The 18,410-nt window shown below is 38.4% G+C and overlaps 1 protein-coding gene across 4 annotated transcripts; it reads left to right on the top strand.

The window, feature by feature from the left end:
* The first annotated feature begins 91 nt into the window (after positions 1–91).
* Positions 92–9,635, top strand: LOC106165334 (zinc finger C2HC domain-containing protein 1A). 4 transcript variants are annotated; one of them, XM_013543502.2, is made up of 12 exons: positions 92–134; positions 772–851; positions 1,150–1,284; positions 3,730–3,759; positions 4,266–4,401; positions 5,288–5,439; positions 5,931–6,078; positions 6,959–6,994; positions 7,338–7,426; positions 7,790–7,962; positions 8,551–8,562; positions 8,921–9,635. In XM_013543502.2, exons 1-12 carry the CDS (start codon positions 119–121, stop codon positions 9,147–9,149), a joined length of 1,236 nt encoding a protein of 411 aa, XP_013398956.2. In that variant the 5' UTR covers positions 92–118; the 3' UTR covers positions 9,150–9,635. The 4 variants fall into 4 exon arrangements, with proteins under 4 accessions (XP_013398956.2, XP_013398954.2, XP_013398958.2 ...); XM_013543500.2 differs by having other exon boundaries at positions 6,956–6,994; XM_013543504.2 differs by lacking the exon at positions 3,730–3,759 and having other exon boundaries at positions 6,956–6,994.
* The last annotated feature ends 8,775 nt before the right edge of the window (positions 9,636–18,410 follow it).

The raw sequence follows: 18,410 nt of genomic DNA, 5'->3' as shown, positions 1-18,410 counted from the left end.
CATTTTATTACACCATGAATCGTTAAATTGTCTTCATATAATTTAAGTGCAATAGATAACAACGGTAAAATATTTTTTGATTGTTTAAAGTGCGGAGAGGGTTACCAATGAATACAAAATGGCGGAATACAGTGGTATGTATGCTAATTTGCTCAGAAAAATCTACATTTCTTTGCATGAATAGCGAGAGCATGTTGTTTTTCATTGAAAATGTTGTTCCAATTGGCATTAGCTACACTTTGATTATTTTTTTCTATGAGATGATGCTTTTAAAATAAATTATCAGAGATTGAAGTTGACTCTGGAATTTTTTCGCAAAATATTTTATTGACAGGAGTTTTGAAGTTGTCAACGTGGAGTTTCGTATATTTGTCGTTGAATTGAATAAAATATTTAATTGACATCTGTTAATTTCTTAATGTCAGTGGTTATAACAACGAAGATCACAAAAAAGCTTGATCAAATCTGCGTTTTTCTCCTTTTAATTTTGATATCCTACGTTTTTTAAAGGAAATAAAGTATCATTAGATGAATTTAGTTATTGGATTTGCTTCTAGCAGTCCTAGTTTTAAAGTGAATGGCATTATTTTGATCTGCTATCTATTTATATTGAAAAAAGGCACAAAATTATAAGTAAGGAATGTAATGTTTGCAAACAATCACCTAACAATCACCTAAGTTGGGTTCGTTTTTCCAGAACATAACTTAATGTATACTCTGGGAGACAGATGAACTTTTTTAACCAACTTATTTTTATTGTAATAATTGCAGATAGTGGTGGAGGTGGAGGTCCCAATGATGGACTTTCACCGTGCAATATATGTGGACGAACATTTATGCCAGAGAGTTTGGTGAGTTAGCTCATTATCATACCTGAATCTTGAAGTATATCTGCACTTGAATGTGCAACAGCAAAATATTATTCATTTATTTATTTATTTATTTATTTATTTATTTATATTTGCATAACTTTTTTATTCATTTTTTAATCACTGGCTATTTCTTTCTCCTTAAGATAGTATGTAAGTATAAAACAGCACACAAAATGTGATAATCACTAATGTGACTCACAATGTCATGTTATTAGAATGACCAATGATAATAATCAAAACTTCTCACAGAATGATAATGACAAGGGTTCAATTTCAGGCTCGCCATGAAAAGATTTGTGCGAAAAATGCTTCCAAAACCAGGAAAGTGTTCGTATCTGGCAAACAGCGTGCCGCGGGCTCAGACATACCCATGGATAAAATTGTCAAACCTGGAGAAGTGCCTTCTCATGAGGTGAGTTTGGAGATGACCCCTACCCCCCTTTACCACCCCCCTTTTCCATCCCACATGATCCATCATTCCACCCCTATATGAAACAAATATTTAGAGTTTGCTGAATGCCAATAGGCTGTGGGGAATCAGTGCTTGGTAAATGTGTTGCCAAATAGAAGAATTCCTACTCACAGGATAGTTCTGGAGATGAAGACTCCCTCACCCCACCTTCCTTAATATAGGGATTTGATACAGAGTTGGTGAATAGGCAAGTGTAGAAATATGTCAGACTGCTCGGTCTTTTCTGGAGAAGGAATAGTCATTTTACCCAGGACTGGAGAGATAGTCATTTTACAGAAGAGGGATAGCTAAGATATTTGGTCTTAATTGTGGAGAAGGAGGGTCATTCTTGGCAAGTAATTAAGCTATAAGACATGAGAATTGGAGACAGTCATGGTCATGTTGTTTTTCTGAATGGCTACATGAGAAAATGCAGCTCTTTTGGATCATGGAAAGAACACCTGCAAACTATTGGGTTGTACTCTACACATGTATGCTTTTAAAAGCTTTAAATACTAGATTGATATTGTTTTACATGTGCCCTGCCTGCTTTAAATTAGTCTGTTTAACCACTTATTTTCAAGCCTTATTCTTATAACAGCTTCATAAATTCTAAGCTTTCATTTTGCTTTTGTATAATTTTCCTTTGTTTGTTTTAATTTTCATCCTTAAATTCTTTGTATAATTTCTGTTCAGACACTTATATTACTTAACTTTTTCTTTCATCTTGTACTGATTTCCCATTAAATTCGCTTCTTTTTCTTTCTTTCTTTCTCTCTATCCTTTCTTTTTCCTTTCTCTCCTTCTTTTAGCGCATAAGGCGCAATGTACCTTCTGTGCCTCGCACAAAGGATCTCCTTGAGGAGGATAGGATAAAGAAGGAGAAGCAAAAAGAAAAGCTAACAGCCAAGCTTCCAAAAGCACCTGCTTACAGAAGTAGAGCCACTGAAGTGGTGCGGAATACTACAAATAATCCCCAGTCAGCCCCTTCCGGATATCAGGCATCCTCCCAGATGGGAGCGGGACACGATCCTCAGCCTGGCTCTTCCGGATATCATGCATCCTCCCAGATGGGAGCAGGACACGATTCTCAGGCATCAGTCCAGAGAGAATCTGAATTTAGGAACATGGCAGATGAATTCAAACAGTTGGTGGCAAAGTATAACAACTTGGCCATCAGCATGGGAGTTCCAGTTAGAGTTGAAGAAAATGGCCAAGGCTCTGGGGCTGAAGCTGATGTTCTTGGAGGAGAAGGTGGAGCAGTGAGAGGAGCAGTAGGCAGAGCAGAAGGCGGAACAGAGGGAGGAGCAGTAGGTGGGACAGTAGGCGGAGCAGAGGGAGGAGAAGAACATAGCAGTACTGACATCCTGAGGGATGAATTCAACAATGCTTCCAATATGATGAAAAAAATGCAGAACATGCATGATCTGTTGACAGGGGAGTATGAGGACATGGCTGACAGGTTCAAACTTTGGGAGGAAAGAGAACAGCAAAAACTGCATGAGGCTACTTTAGCTCAGAACAACAGCAGCGGCTCAGTTACAACACTGCCCCCTATTGATGGTGAACAGAACCAGGCAGTGCTGCCCCCTATTGATGGTGAACAGAATCAGGCAAGACTGCCCCCTATCGATGGTGAACAGAACCATGTGAGACTGCCCCCTATTGATAGTGAACAAAATCATTCAAGCCACGATGAACAGGGCAGCAGCAGCAGCACAGCTACAAAACTGCCACCTATTGACAGTGGACAGAGTCAAGCAAGTCAAGATGAAGAAGAGGACACTAGAAGGCAGCAAAGACACACAGTCACTGTGAACAGCCTGAGATATCTGGTGAACCATGGTGTCCTCATGTACCAGATATCAGGGGACAAAGACCAACCTTTAGTGGTCTTACAGGGTGACGAACTGGAAGTCATTCTCCTTGGCCTACAGGGGGCAGTGCGGGCAGACCGTGCAACAAGAGAGGGTCTGTCCCCTCAACCACTGGAGCCCTGCCCACCAGTTGTGCCTGCGACGCGTCAACAGCAACGCTTCAATAATGCACGTGGCTATAACGTTAGTACTAGTACTCAGAAACTAGGCTGCTTGCTTAATCTAAGCTCTTCTCTTTTGATTTATGTTTCTTTACTTTTTTTAACTCCTTGAGTTTTTAAAGTCCTTTGCTTAATTTGTGTACTTTGCTTTGTATTCACATTGATAGAGAGCTAACTTATGCTTGTAGTTTTAATAGGTTTAGCTGCATGCTTTTTGTATGCTATTCTCATACTTAATTTTTTATTATTTACTTAACACAACACTTAATTTTATCTACTATTGCATGCTTTTTACCTCTCACCATGATTACAAATTTGAGTTAAAGGTGATGAGTTTGATATAGAACATGCACCTTTGTATATTACAGTCTCCAGCTTCCAAGTCAGGAAAAAATATGGCAAGTCAATTTTTACAATTATGAATATGTTTCACTCTATTTTCCACTCACATTTATTTATTCATTTCAGTACAAGTATTGTTTAAAAGGTTCCTATTTTAAGAACTTATGAATTAAAAATATACAGAAACTAAAAAAAATCTCAATTTTCCCCATTGAAAACATTGAGTCCTTACCATATTTTCTATAAGCTTATGAAGAATATTACACAATAAGTTGTGATAATACAGATAATACAGATATTTTTTAATCTGTTTTTAAACTTACAATGTAAGTGACATTATAATAACAGAAATATGTATTATTTTACTCATGTACACATGTAGAATAATGTTAATCCATTTAATATATTTAGTTACAGGGCTAAACTTGAAAAACTCTTCATTACTTTTTTCCAAAGTTTTATTTTTTGAAATTACCATTTTTTGAATAGGAAAAAAATAATAATAACAAAAACAAAATTTTCTGTTTCCTAGTTAATTAAAATAATACCATTTTTATTTCAGGGTGGACCTAAAAAGAGCAATTGGCGAGCACAGCACCAGGAGTTTGTCAAAAACATCAGGAATGCGAGGGGGGTACAAAGGGCCTTAGAGACTGGTGCTCCACTTCCTCCTCCACCAGCACCCTCTATTAACCCAGGTTTGTGTGTGTGTGTGTGTGTGTGTGTGTGTGTGTTTGGCTGTGTGTGTGACTATGTGTGTGACTGTGTGTGTGTGTGTGTGTGTGTTGGACTGTGTGTGTGTGTGTGTATGTGTGTTGGACTGTGTGTGTGTGTGTGTGTGTGTGTGTTGGACTGTGTGTGTGTGTGTGTGTGTGTGTGTTGGACTGTGTGTGTGTGTGTGTGTGTGTGTGTTGGACTGTGTGTGTGTGTGTGTGTGTGTGTGTTGGACTGTGTGTGTGTGTGTGTGTGTGTGTGTGTGTTGGACTGTGTGTGTGTGTGTTGGACTGTGTGTGTGTGTGTGTGTGTGTGTGTGTGTGTGTTGACTGTCTGTGTTTGTGTGTGTGCTTGTGTGGCTGTGTATGAGCTTGTGTACAACTGTGTGCGCTTGTGTGACTGTGTGTGTGTGTGTGTGTGTGTGTGTGTGTGTGTGTGTGTGTGCTATTGTGTGTGTGTGTGTGTATTTATGCATGTGTGTGTATGTGTGCTTGTGTGGATGAGTGCATGCTGGTATATATGAACATGTGTGTGCATGTGTGTATTAATATTATGTCCATGCATATATGGTTGCATGCTGGTGTCTATGAATGTGTGTATACAAAGACGTCCAGGTATTTGATAACTTTCAAAATGAAAACATTGTGTGTATGCCTATGTGTACATGCTCATGAATGTGAATGTGTCTCTCACCAGTTATGTTTTTTCAGCAAAGAATTTAATCAGCTGTATTATGCACTCAAAGTTGCAATTATAAAAGTTTGACAATAATCATTAAAGAGAAGAAAAAGATATTTTATAAAGTATGTGAAAGATATTTTCAGAACATATTGCATTTTTCATCAAATTGATATTTTTATTTTCCTTCAGACTATGTGCAATGCCCACACTGCAGCCGCAGGTTCAATGAAAGCGCGGCGGAGAGACACATGCCTTTCTGCAAGGAACAACACGAGCGCATTGGAAACACTAAAAAACCTGGAGTCGCAGAAGCCAGGGCAAAGGTGCTCACGCGGACACAGGTACTTGAAATAGATTCATTCACTTATTTTTTATTTTTTCCTTAAAAATCTCAAATGAAATAAAGGGGTTCTGGATTTATCCAGAAATGTACATATTTTTTGTGTTGTGGATGCTGTAATTAGTCGCATGCACTTCTGGATTTTTTTAATCAGTCCATTGTCATCTCTAAAGCTTCATCAGCAAAGATCATACAATGCTGTCTAATGAAAAAAGAAGAAAATATTATGTAGATGATAAATTAAATGATGTATCTGATCTAATAATTTTACATAATTTTAGTATAAAAGGCCATGCCAAAACAGTTTTAATGTGCCTTATTAAATAAAGTACATAATTCCAATATGTAATGTTTTTCATATAAGAATTTTTCATTATTTCAGTACAAAATGCCCTGCTCAAAGTAGATGGGCATTGTCTGGTCATAAAAGGAATAAAAAAATGACATGTTATAGAAATGAAATTGTAAAGCAAGAATCATTCATCATTTCAGTACAAAGTGCCCAAGCCAAAACAGAAGTCGGGTGCAGTAGCCCCCACCACACGCAGCATGATAACCCCTCCTGACAGAGAAGGCACCGCGTACGCAAGTCCTGCTGGGAAACCCCCCGCCAGCCGGCCTACAGCCACACGATCTGCTGGTACGTTACAGATAGGTTACAGATGTGTTACTGTAATAGATATGTTACAGATTTGTTGCAGATTTGTTACAGATATGTTACAGATTTGTTGCAGATTTGTTACAGATTTGTTACAGATATGTAACTTTAGCAGATACATCACAGATATGTTACAGATTTGTTACAGATATATAACAATATGAGTTGGATCCTCCAACTTCACTAGAAACTCTCCTTGCAGTAGAGATATCATTTCTTTGTGCTTTAGATCTTAGTATTTTTATTTTGTAAGTAATGTCACTGCTTTTTGTTTCAAAGGTTCACAAAGCTATAGTTTACACTCTTATTATGTTTTGTTTAATTCATTTCAGTAATTACTCAACAAATTTAATCAAAATTGATGGATTATTGCCTCCCTTTCCTTTTTAAATGGAAAAAAGATTATGTCGATTATACAGGAACAGAATGATTTATGAATGATTAAAAAACAAGATTTGGGCTCTTAAAAGATATTTCATTATTGTGAAATACTTCAGTGGAAATATTTTTAAAGAAGCTTGAAAACTCTGATGGTAATTCATTGGTGTATTCTATTGATAATGATCATGAGTTAAAATTTTTCACTTTCAACACAAAAGTGAAACTATGTGTGTGAGGTATAAAGCTTCATTTTCGTGTAGAAAGCAAAAAGTTTAAACTTATGATCATGTCAATTAAAGACATTTGAAAAAGTGAGATGCTGGAATTTTGGAATAATGACCCAATACTTTCTGGAAGAGAAAAAATACATCCAAAAAAGGGGGATTTTGTGCGAGTAATTACCATGATAGATCTTATTAGCATCGTTTTGGTTCTTTTTCTCTTGTTTATTTTTGCACTTTCTTCTTCCTTCCTCCAGCAGCTCCTCACCCACCTTCCACTGGTAGAACTACAACAGGTAGGTGAACACTTAGACCAGTTCACACCAAGACTTACTTAGACTTAGTTAGGAAGTGCACCAGTTGACATCACCAAAGTCTGTCACCAGTGAATTACTTTTGACTGTTAGCTACATGCATGATGTCACAGCTTTGACTTCTTTGAATTTTAAACCACATTTCAGGAAATGATAAAATGTTTGCTAAGTTTTTTCAAACACTTAATTTGGCCTTCTTTTCCTTTTCTTTTAACCAAAATGAAAAAAAGAAATGAATAAAAACTAAAATAATATAGGAATTGACCACCTGCCTCCTGTGTGGACCATGTGACATGCTAATGTGACCTTTGACCTTTTGTTTCAGGGTCTCGCTCAACTTACGACCCTGATGCTGCTGAGGCTAGACTAAGACAACAGTTAAACAGGGGCAAGACCAAAGACACACAGAACAAGGTAAGGCCAGTGTTTATCTGTTTATCTGTTCACATAAGGTCTAACTTAAAGCCTGCGAAGACATATTTAACATTAGGTCCAGCCAGTGTTGAAGTCAGTTCACATCAGGTTTAAATGAGATCTTTAAAGACATTTTCTGTTGAGTATGATCAGTTTTTATCTATGTGCCCAAATAAATTTTAATGCCACATTTAGACCAAATTCATTATTCCATAAATTTATATTTGCAACATGTTAAATAATGTTTTTTTTTTTTTTATTTTATTTTTATTTTTTTTGTAACTGTCAAGGGAAAAAGATTTCTGAAACTTATATAATTTTTATATTTTCATTTAATAAATTTTTATCTGTAACTGTCCCTAGGGTCTTACTAATGAGGGAGTCACCCTCAGAACAGGAAGAAGTGCCAAAGATTATGCCGAAGCGCAAGCTTACGGGGAGACTGCTCGCGTGCAACGTCAACGCAGTGCAGGAAGTGCCGGTAGCACTGGTCGTGGAGGCCGATACGAACAGTCACCTACTTTTCAGAGCCGCAGGTATGTGGTTTATGTATGTTGTAGCTAGATATGTCGTGTTTACGGTAATTTCTCATTTAGATTGACTAGATATTAAATAATGTTATTATAGTGGATGAATATATAGCACAGATGTTTAACCTGCAAACTTTAAGGATACTGTGGAATACATAAGAACATAAACATGTTAGACTGTCCACCTTTCACATATATTGGATTAAGTCCATTTTATTTATAAAATACTTTAATTTTCACTTTTGTAATTGAATTTTAGTGACTAACTGTTAGTGATATTTTCAAAGATATTTAACCCAGCTTTTTTTCTGATACAACATTTAAAATGGTGATTGGGAAGATTGCGGATGTGTGTGTGTGTGTGTGAGAGAGAGCGAGAGAGAGAGAGAGAGAGAGAGAGAGGAGAGAACCTTATGAGCTGTCCTTTTCATATTAATCAAAGAGTTACTATTTACAGAGACATGGCACTTTCTGTTTGTCTTTTTGTACAGTTCTAACACAGCATGCATATAATAATACAAATGGTACTAAGCTGATATATCAAAATCACACCGAATACTAATTCTTGCTTCTTTCATTCTTTCTGTTATATAGCACTGAAGACAGGTGAGTCTTCTTTAAATCTCTTCTGTCTTTTTCTACTTTAACTTCTACTAATGATAATGATAATGATATGTGTAATAGTCTAGTGTATGTCATATAAATATATATATGTCTTATGCATAATATCTGATGCATAATCTTCACTGCACTTTAATATTTGCAGCAATTTTTGCTTATGATTATAGCACAATAAAGAAGATAAACAAATGATAAAATATTTACTCTAAATTGCGCTCAGTTGTGCTTGGTAACCAACTTATAAGTTTTGTATCACACAGTTCTGTCCAGGAAACCAATGATTTGTTCAGTTAATATGATTCTATTATAATAATTTATTAAAAAAATTAAAAAATATCTTCAGGGTTCTCATGAATGGCCATTCTCCTTCCCCTCCGACCTCCTCCAGACCAAACTCTGGACGGAGAAGAATCATGGCACAGCACGCTGACAGTGGATACAGTGGCAGCATCAGTGATGGCGAGACCACAAAACTGTCCAAGTACTGCCACGAATGCGGCACAAAGTATCCAGTCGAGTCCGCAAAGTTTTGCTGCGAGTGCGGTGTAAGGCGGGTGAAAACCACCTATTAGACAATGTCATTTTTTTAATTTTTTTATTGTATGTTTTAGTCAGCATTGTGGGGATTTGAAAAAAGATTATTGTTTTGAACTTATAAAAATTATGAATTCTTATAATCTGCTTTAATACAAGGAAATTGAAAATTTATAGTTTTGGATTATCTATGTATAATAACAATGAAATCCTGCCATTTTTATTAATTATTTTTTGGTATTTATTTTTGAAATATTTAATATTCATTACACTTAAGGACGGCAAGAAAAAATATGCTAGAACTTGTTAGAGTGATATCATTGTTTCATATTACTATTGGTGCGGCAAAAAAAATCTGGTCAATATTTTCAGTATGGCACACTGGTTTGGTCTTGAGGCATTTTAGATAAAGGTTAGAAAAAGAAAAAAACACCTTTATGTTAAGTACTTACATCACAGAAAAGTTATCTCTATTTTTTACTTTAAGAACCATTAAAATTAGTTAATAAGATTTATCAACCTCATTAGAATATTATTGTTATTTTATTTATTTTTTTTATATATTTACCTAATTCTTTCTTGTGGCACATAAAAGTTATAGTTACAAAATCAGAAAACCTAATAAGCTGTAATAAAATGTGCATGAAATATATATATATATATATATATATATATATATATTGCAATATTGTTTGATATATTGGTTCAAGGCAAGACACATCATCAAGTTGACATAGCGGATAGTGGCAGTTTGTTTGCATGTAACACTTTTTGAGATATATACTTTCATACATCATGCATGGTGGCAAAAAATTAGATTAATCTGGCACATGGTTAGTTTTCCTACAGTATTCAACTGGTCAGTTTTAATTATAAAACTTTATTGCAGGGCAGTGAGGGTTAGGTGCATATCTGGATAAAATAATTATTTTATTACAACAATATGTAAAAATGCCTATTATGGCAGGTATAATGGAATGGCAGTTGGTTATGAAATATGCCAAAAATTGGTAAATTATATTGAGGGGATGGAAATATTAGAACCTTCGGCCTTCTCTTGTCCTGCTCATGGTCATTTACTGTCTACAATTTTGCACATTTGTAAAAATAATATGTCTTTTATATTCATAGCTAGAACCCAGGTCGGGTATGAGATAAATATCCAGGTGGAGGCAGGCAAAAGGAGCCACGTGGGGATTGGGATTGGTTTTATTTAATAGACACTGAAGAGCACTTGTAGAACATTCTCATAGTGGCATTTTTATGGCCAACAGGGTGGACTGAAATGACTCCAATTCAAGCTGGTGAGCACTCATGGCACTTCTCATTGTAGTGTTTTCTGGACAACAAGGTAGGTCAGAACACCTTGATGTCTAGGTAGAGGGTGTCAAACAACCAGATGGGGATTGGGATGGATCTAATAGAAACTGGTGAGCACTCATGGCACCTTCTGTTGTAGTGTTTTCTGGACAACAAGGTAGGTCAGAACACCTTGATGTCTAGGTAGAGGGTGTCAAACAACCAAATGGGGATTGGGATGGGTCCAATAGAAACTGGTGAGCACTCATGGCACCTTCTGTTGTAGTGTTTTCTGGACAACAAGGTAGGTCAGAACACCTTGATGTCTAGGTAGAGGGTGTCAAACAACCAGATGGGGATCGGGATGATAGGGTATGGGATGGGTCCAATAGAAACTGGTGAGCACTCATGGCACCTTCTGTTGTAGTGTTTTCTGGAGAACAAGGTAGATCGGAACACCTTGGCATCCAGGTGGAGGGTGTCAAACAACCAGATGGGGATTGGGATGGGTTCATTAGAAACTGGTGAGCACTCATGACACCTTCTGTTGTACTGTTTTCTGGACAACAAGGTAGGTCAGAACACCTTGATGTCCAGATGGAAGGTGTCCAACAACCAGATGGGGATTGGGATGGGTCCAATAGAAACTGGTGAGCACTCATGACACCTTACATTGTAGTGTTTTCTGGACAACAAGGTAGGTCAGAACACCTTGATGTCCAGATGGAAGGTGTCCAACAACCAGATGGGGATTGGGATGGGTCCAATAGAAACTGGTGAGCACTCATGGCACCTTCTGTTGTAGTGTTTTCTGGACAACAAGGTAGGTCAGAACACCTTGATGTCCAGGTGGAGGGTGTCAAACAACCAAATGGGGATTGGGATGGGTCCAATAGAAACTGGTGAGCACTCATGGCACCTTCTGTTGTAGTGTTTTCTGGACAACAAGGTAGGTCAGAACACCTTGATGTCTAGGTGGAGGGTGTCAAACAACCAAATGGGGATTGGGATGGGTTCAATAGAAACTGGTGAGCACTCATGACACCTCTCATTGTAGTGTTTTCTGGACAACAAGGTAGGTCAGAACACCTTGATGTCTAGGTAGAGGGTGTCAAACAACCAGATGGGGATCGGGATGATAGGGTATGGGATGGGTCCAATAGAAACTGGTGAGCACTCATGGCACCTTCTGTTGTAGTGTTTTCTGGAGAACAAGGTAGATCGGAACACCTTGGCATCCAGGTGGAGGGTGTCAAACAACCAGATGGGGATTGGGATGGGTTCATTGTACCACCAGCGTTAGCGCTGGCGGTACACATGGTTTTAGTCCCGTCCGGTCCGTTCCGCCGGCTCCTGCGGCTCCGCCGGCTCCGCCGGCTCCGCCGCCATGTTACCGTTACCGCTTCTCCTCCTAGACGGTAAGGGCCCCCATACCCATCTCTTGGATTTAGGTCACCTATAATCTCAACTCGTTCCACGTAAAATTTGGGCTTTGTCGGTATTGGGGTCTAGGTGTGGCACTCATTGCAATGCACCCTTGTCCAAAAATGGCAAAATTAAATGCTAATTATCTACCCTACGGAAGGAATTATGGGAAAAATTTCTACAGACAGCTTTCCAAAAGTCATATGTGTAGATTTCAAATATGCCCTTGGATTTGACCTTTGACCTTTATTTCAAGGTCAAACGGGCAAAAATTTTCAAAAAAATGAATTTTTTTACGAAAAAAAAATTATTTGCGCTGTTATTCAGACACCACACAGACTTCACCAATAATATTATTGGAAAATGTTACCCTTCAGGTCATCTTTCATCTGTGTGAATTTGGGGTCAATCGGTGCATTTTCACGGGTGTAGCGGCCATAAGATACCGAAACTGAAAACTGTCTCTAATTCGGGAACCGTTAATGCTAGAGACCCATTCTTTCTTGCATTTTGTAGAGCATGTAAAGCCCAACACTGGAGGTGGTCTCCGTTTTTTTGTATTCCATACGGTTTTCGAGTTACGCTGTATCAAAAAGTACATATTGGTGGTGAAAGCAAAATGTGCAGTACGGTAATGGATAATAAATTTTGAACTCTGGAAAAATAAAACATAAGGCTTGGCAAAGCAGACAACTTGTGGTCAAAAATGACATTATTTCATCAAATTTGAACTTCTGGAACTTCAGAGCACCTCCCATTTCAAGAATTTTTACCAAAATGACCTTTTCTTTATTTTAATTAATTTTTTCTGTAGGAAATTTATGGCACATTAAGGTAACTCCGAAATTATAACATTTAGTCCCTTATATCTCCAAAACTGGCAGAGATAGGTCCATAGTTACTATTGAAGTTGAATAGGAAGTCATATACTGGCAATCTTACTGTGACCTTGAAATTGACCTTTGACCTACTTTTCACCATAAATTGAACTTTGCAAATTTTGCTACCCTTTTATCTCCAAAACTGGCAGAGATAGGTCCATAGTTACTATTGAAGTTGAATAGGAAGTCATATACTGGCAATCTAAATGTGACCTTAAAATTGACCTTTGACCTACTTTTCACCATGAACTGAACTTTGCAAATTTTGCCTCCCTTTTATCTCCAAAACTGGCAGAGATAGGTCCATAGTTTCTATTGAACTTGAATATGAAGTCATATACTGGCAATCTAAATGTGACCTTGAAATTGACCTTTGACCTACTTTTCACCATGAACTGAACTTTGGAAATTTTGCTTCCCTTTTATCTCCAAAACTAGCAGAGATAGGTCCATAGTCACTATTGAAGTTGAATAGGAAGTCATATACTGGCAATCTAAATGTGACCTTAAAATTGACCTTTGATCTACTTTTCACCATGAACTGAACTCTGCTAATTTCTTTCTCTTTTAACTCCAAACCTGGCAGAGATAGGTCCATAGTTTCTATTGAAGTTGAATAGGAAGTCATATACTGGCAATCTAAATGTGACCTTGAAATTGACCTTTGACCTACTTTTTATCATGAATTGAACTTTGCAAATTTTGGTTCCCTTTTATCTCCAAAACTGGCAGAGATAGGTCCATAGTTACTATTGAACTTGAATAGGAAGTCATATACTGGCAATCTTTCTGTGACCTTGAAATTGACCTTTGACCTACTTTTCATCATGAACTGAACTTTGCAAATTTTGCTTCCCTTTTATCTCCAAAGTTACGCTGTATCAAAAAGTACATTTTGGTGGTTAAAGCAAAATGTGCTGTACGGTAATGGATAATAAATTTTGAACTCCGGAAAAATAAAACATAAGGCTTGGCAAAGCAGGCAACTTGTGGTCGAAAATGACATTATTTCATCAAATTTGAACATCTGGAACTTCAGAGCACCTCCCATTTCAAGAATTTTTACCAAAATGACCTTTTCTTTATTTTTATTAATTTTTTCCATAGGAAATTTATGGCACATTATGGTAACTCCAAAATTATAACATTTAGTCCCTTATATCTCCAAAACTGGCAGAGATAAGTCCATAGTTACTATTGAAGTTGAATAGGAAGTCATGTACTGGCAATCTTACTGTGACCTTGAAATTGACCTTTGACCTACTTTTCACCATGAACTGAACTTTGCAAATTTTGCCTCCCTTTTATCTCCAAAACTGGCAGAGATAGGTCCATAGTTTCTATTGAACTTGAATATGAAGTCATATACTGGCAATCTAAATGTGACCTTGAAATTGACCTTTGACCTACTTTTCACCATGAACTGAACTTTGGAAATTTTGCTTCCCTTTTATCTCCAAAGTTACGCTGTATCAAAAAGTACATATTGGTGGTTAAAGCAAAATGTGCAGTACAGTAATGGATAATAAATTTTGAACTCCGGAATAAGGCTTGGCAAAGCAGACAACTTGTGGTCAAAAATGACATTATTTCATCAAATTAGAACATCTGGAACTTCAGAGCACCTCCCATTTCAAGAATTTTGACCAAAATGACCTTTTCTTTATTTTTATTAATTTTTTCCGTAGGAAATTTATGGCACATTATGGTAACTCCAAAATTATAACATTTAGTCCCTTATATCTCCAAAACTGGCAGAGATAGATCCATAGTTACTATTGAAGTTGAATAGGAAGTCATATACTGGCAATCTAAATGTGACTTTGAAATTGACCTTTGACCTACTTTTCACCATGAGTTGAACTTTGCAAATTTTGGTTCCCTTTTATCTCCAAAACTGGCAAAGATAGGTCCATAGTTACTTTTGAACTTGAATAGGAAGTCATATACTGGCAATCTAAATGTGACCTTGAAATTGACCTTTGACCTACTTTTTATCATGAATTGAACTTTGCAAATTTTGGTTCCCTTTTATTTCCAAAACTGGCAGAGATAGGTCCATAGTTACTATTGAACTTGAATAGGAAGTCATATACTGGCAATCTAAGTGTGACCTTGAAATTGACCTTTGACCTACTTATAATCATGAACTGAACTCTGCTAATTTCTTTCTCTTTTAACTCCAAACCTGGCAGAGATAGGTCCATAGTTACTATTGAAGTTGAATAGGAAGTCATATACTGGCAATTTACTGTGACCTTGAAATTGACCTTTGACCTACCTTACGATGAACTTAATTTTGATTGTACCATTTTAAGTTATATATATTTTTTGCGTATTTTGAAAATTCTTGTTGATTGCATTTTTATAGCTTGTCAAGCATAAGACTGGTGGCTGTGTCTCTTATTTTGTGTATGTGGGGGTCTATACGAATGCGCTTGCTCCAGCTGGTGGTACAATATTCGGAGGCGGTATCGCCTCTCTGATCCTCTAGTTAGAAACTGGTGAGCACTCATGACACCTTCTGTTGTACTGTTTTCTGGACAACAAGGTAGGTCAGAACACCTTGATGTCCAGGTGGAGGGTGTCAAACAACCAGATTGGGATTGGGATGGGTTCAATAGAAACTGGTGAGCACTCATGGCACCTTACATTGTAGTGTTTTCTGGACAACAAGGTAGGTCAGAACACCTTGATGTCTAGGTAGAGGGTGTCAAACAACCAAATGGGGATTGGGATGGGTCCAATAGAAACTGGTGAGCACTCATGGCACCTTACATTGTAGTGTTTTCTGGACAACAAGGTAGGTCAGAACACCTTGATGTCTAGGTAGAGGGTGTCAAACAACCAGATGGGGATTGGGATGGGTCCAATAGAAACTGGTGAGCACTCATGGCACTTCCTGGTGTAGTTTTCCGCACAGCAAGATAGGTCCGAACACCTTGATGTCTAGGTGGAGGGTGTCAAACAACCAAAGGGGGATTGGGATGGGTTCAAAAGAAACTGGTGAGCTCTCATGGCACCTTCTGTTGTAGTGTTTTCTGGACAACAAGGTAGGTCAGAACACCTTGATGTCCAGATGGAGGGTGTTAAACAACCAGATGGGGATTGGAATGGGTCCAATAGAAACTGGTGAGCACTAATGGCACCTTCTGTTGTAGTGTTTTCTGGACAACAAGGTAGGTCAGAACACCTTGATGTCCAGATGGAGGGTGTCAAACAACCAAATGGGGATTGGAATGGGTCCAATAGAAACTGGTGAGCACTCATGGCACCTTACATTGTAGTGTTTTCTGGACAACAAGGTAGGTTAGAACACCTTGATGTCTAGGTAGAGGGTGTCAAACAACCAAATGGGGATTGGGATTGGTCCAATAGAAACTGGTGAGCACTCATGGCACCTTACATTGTAGTGTTTTCTGGACAACAAGGTAGGTCAGAACACCTTGATGTCTAGGTAGAGGGTGTCAAACAACCAAATGGGGATTGGGATGGGTCCAATAGAAACTGGTAAGCACTCATGGCACCTTTTGTTGTAGTGTTTTCTGGACAACAAGGTAGATCGGAACACCTTGGCATCCAGGTGGAGGGTGTCAAACAACCAGATGGGGATTGGGATGGGTTCAATAGAAACTGGTGAGCACTCATGACACCTTCTGTTGTAGTGTTTTCTGGACAACAAGGTAGGTCAGAACACCTTGATGTCCAGATGGAGGGTGTCAAACAACCAAATGGGGATTGGGATGGGTTCAATAGAAACTGGTGAGCACTCATGACACCTCTCATTGTAGTGTTTTCTGGACAACAAGGTAGGTCAGAACAACTTGATGTCCAGGTGGAGGATGTCAAACAACCAGATGGGGATTGGGATGGGTCTAATGATAGGGTATGGGATGGGTCCAATAGAAACTGGTGAGCACTCATGGCACCTTCTGTTGTAGTGTTTTCTGGAGAACAAGGTAGATCGGAACACCTTGGCATCCAGGTGGAGGGTGTCAAACAACCAAATGGGGATTGGGATGGGTCCAATAGAGACTGGTGAGCACTCATGGCACTTCCTGGTGTAGTTTTCCGCACAACAAGATAGGTCCGAACACCTTGATGTCTAGGTGGAGGGTGTCAAACAACCAAATGGGGATTGGGATGGGTTCAATAGAAACTGGTGAGCACTCATGGCACCTTCTGTTGTAGTGTTTTCTGAACAACAAGGTGGGTCAGAACACCTTGATGTCTAGGTAGAGGGTGTCAAACAACCAAATGGGCATTGGGATGGGTCCAATAGAAACTGGTGAGCACTCATGGCACATCTTATTGTAGTGTTTTCTGGTCTGCAAGGTAGTTCAGTACACCTTGTTCTCCAGGTGTAAGGTGTCAAACAACCAGATGGGGATTGGGATTGGTCCAATACAAACTGGTGAGCACTCATGACACCTCTCATTGTAGTGTTTTCTGGACAACAAGGTAGGTGAGAACACCTTGATGTCTAGGTAGAGGGTGTCAAACAACCAGATGGGGATTGGGATGGGTTCAATAGAAACTGGTGAGCACTCATGGCACCTTCTGTTGTAGTGTTTTCTGGACAACAAGGTAGGTGAGAACACCTTGTTTTCCAGGTGGAAGATGTCAAACAAGTAGATAGGGATTGGAATGTGTCCAATAGAAACTGGTGAGCACTCATGGCACCTTACATTGTAGTGTTTTCTGGACAATAATGTAGGTCAGAACACCTTGTTTTCCAGGTGGAGGGTGTCAAACAACCAGATAGCGATTGGAATGTGTCCAATAGAAACTGGTGAGCACTCATGGAACCTTACATTGAAGTGTTTTCTGGACAACAAGGTAGGTCAGAACACCTTGATGTCCAGGTGGAGGGTGTCAAACAACCAGATGGGGATTGGTATGGGAACAATAGAAACTGGTGAGCACTCATGACTCCTCTCATTGTAGTGTTTTCTGGACAATAAGGTAGGTCAGAACACCTTGATGTCCAGGTGGAGGGTGTCAAACAACCAGATGGGGATTGGGATGGGTCCAATGATGGGGATTGGGATGGGTCCAATGATGGGGATTGGGATGGGTCCAATGATGGGGATTGGGATGGGTCCAATGATGGGGATTGGGATGGGTCCATTGGGAATTGGTGAGCACTCATGGCACCTTATGTTGTAGTGTTTTCTGGACAACAAGGTAGGTCAGAACACTTTGATGTCCAGGTGGAGGGTGTTAATATACTGTTTTTCCATTCATTCATTTATAACCTATCAAAACTGCCTTTCTCTTCAGTTGCTCAATACAATTTTCCTTCCATCTTTGACCAATCATGTTTGCATTTCCATCTGTGAACACAATTGGTCACAAGTACCTTATTATCAATGACATACCACAATTGCCTTTTATCCATATCTGATCACAGTTTGCTTATCTGTAACCAGTCACAGTGAATCTGCATGTGATCAGTCACAATTTGCCTTATCCTATGTGACCAATTACAATGAGTTATATCTGTGTCCAATCATAATCACTTTTATCTTTGACCAATCACAGTTGCCTTTCCATCTGAAACCAAGCAAAACTATATTGCCTTGCTTTATGTGACCAATCACAGTGGGTTTTCCATATTTTACTGTTCACAGAATGAGATGCCTTTCCTTCTGTTCATTTCTAATCACATTCCTAGCCATGTCAGGAGTTTCT

Source organism: Lingula anatina, chromosome 8 (assembly GCF_051362555.1).
Source record: "Lingula anatina isolate TDL-2025a chromosome 8, LinAna3.0, whole genome shotgun sequence".
NCBI classification, from domain to species: domain Eukaryota; kingdom Metazoa; phylum Brachiopoda; class Lingulata; order Lingulida; family Lingulidae; genus Lingula; species Lingula anatina.
Note: the sequence above shows the minus strand (reverse complement) of the source record. Positions and strands in the feature narration are given on the sequence as shown.

Coding starts and splice junctions, on each gene's coding strand:
- LOC106165334 (XM_013543500.2), top strand. Junction 852..1,149: donor CATTTATGCCAGAGAGTTTG/GTGAGTTAGCTC, acceptor GTTCAATTTCAG/GCTCGCCATGAAAAGATTTG. Junction 3,760..4,265: donor CCAAGTCAGGAAAAAATATG/GCAAGTCAATTT, acceptor TTTTTATTTCAG/GGTGGACCTAAAAAGAGCAA.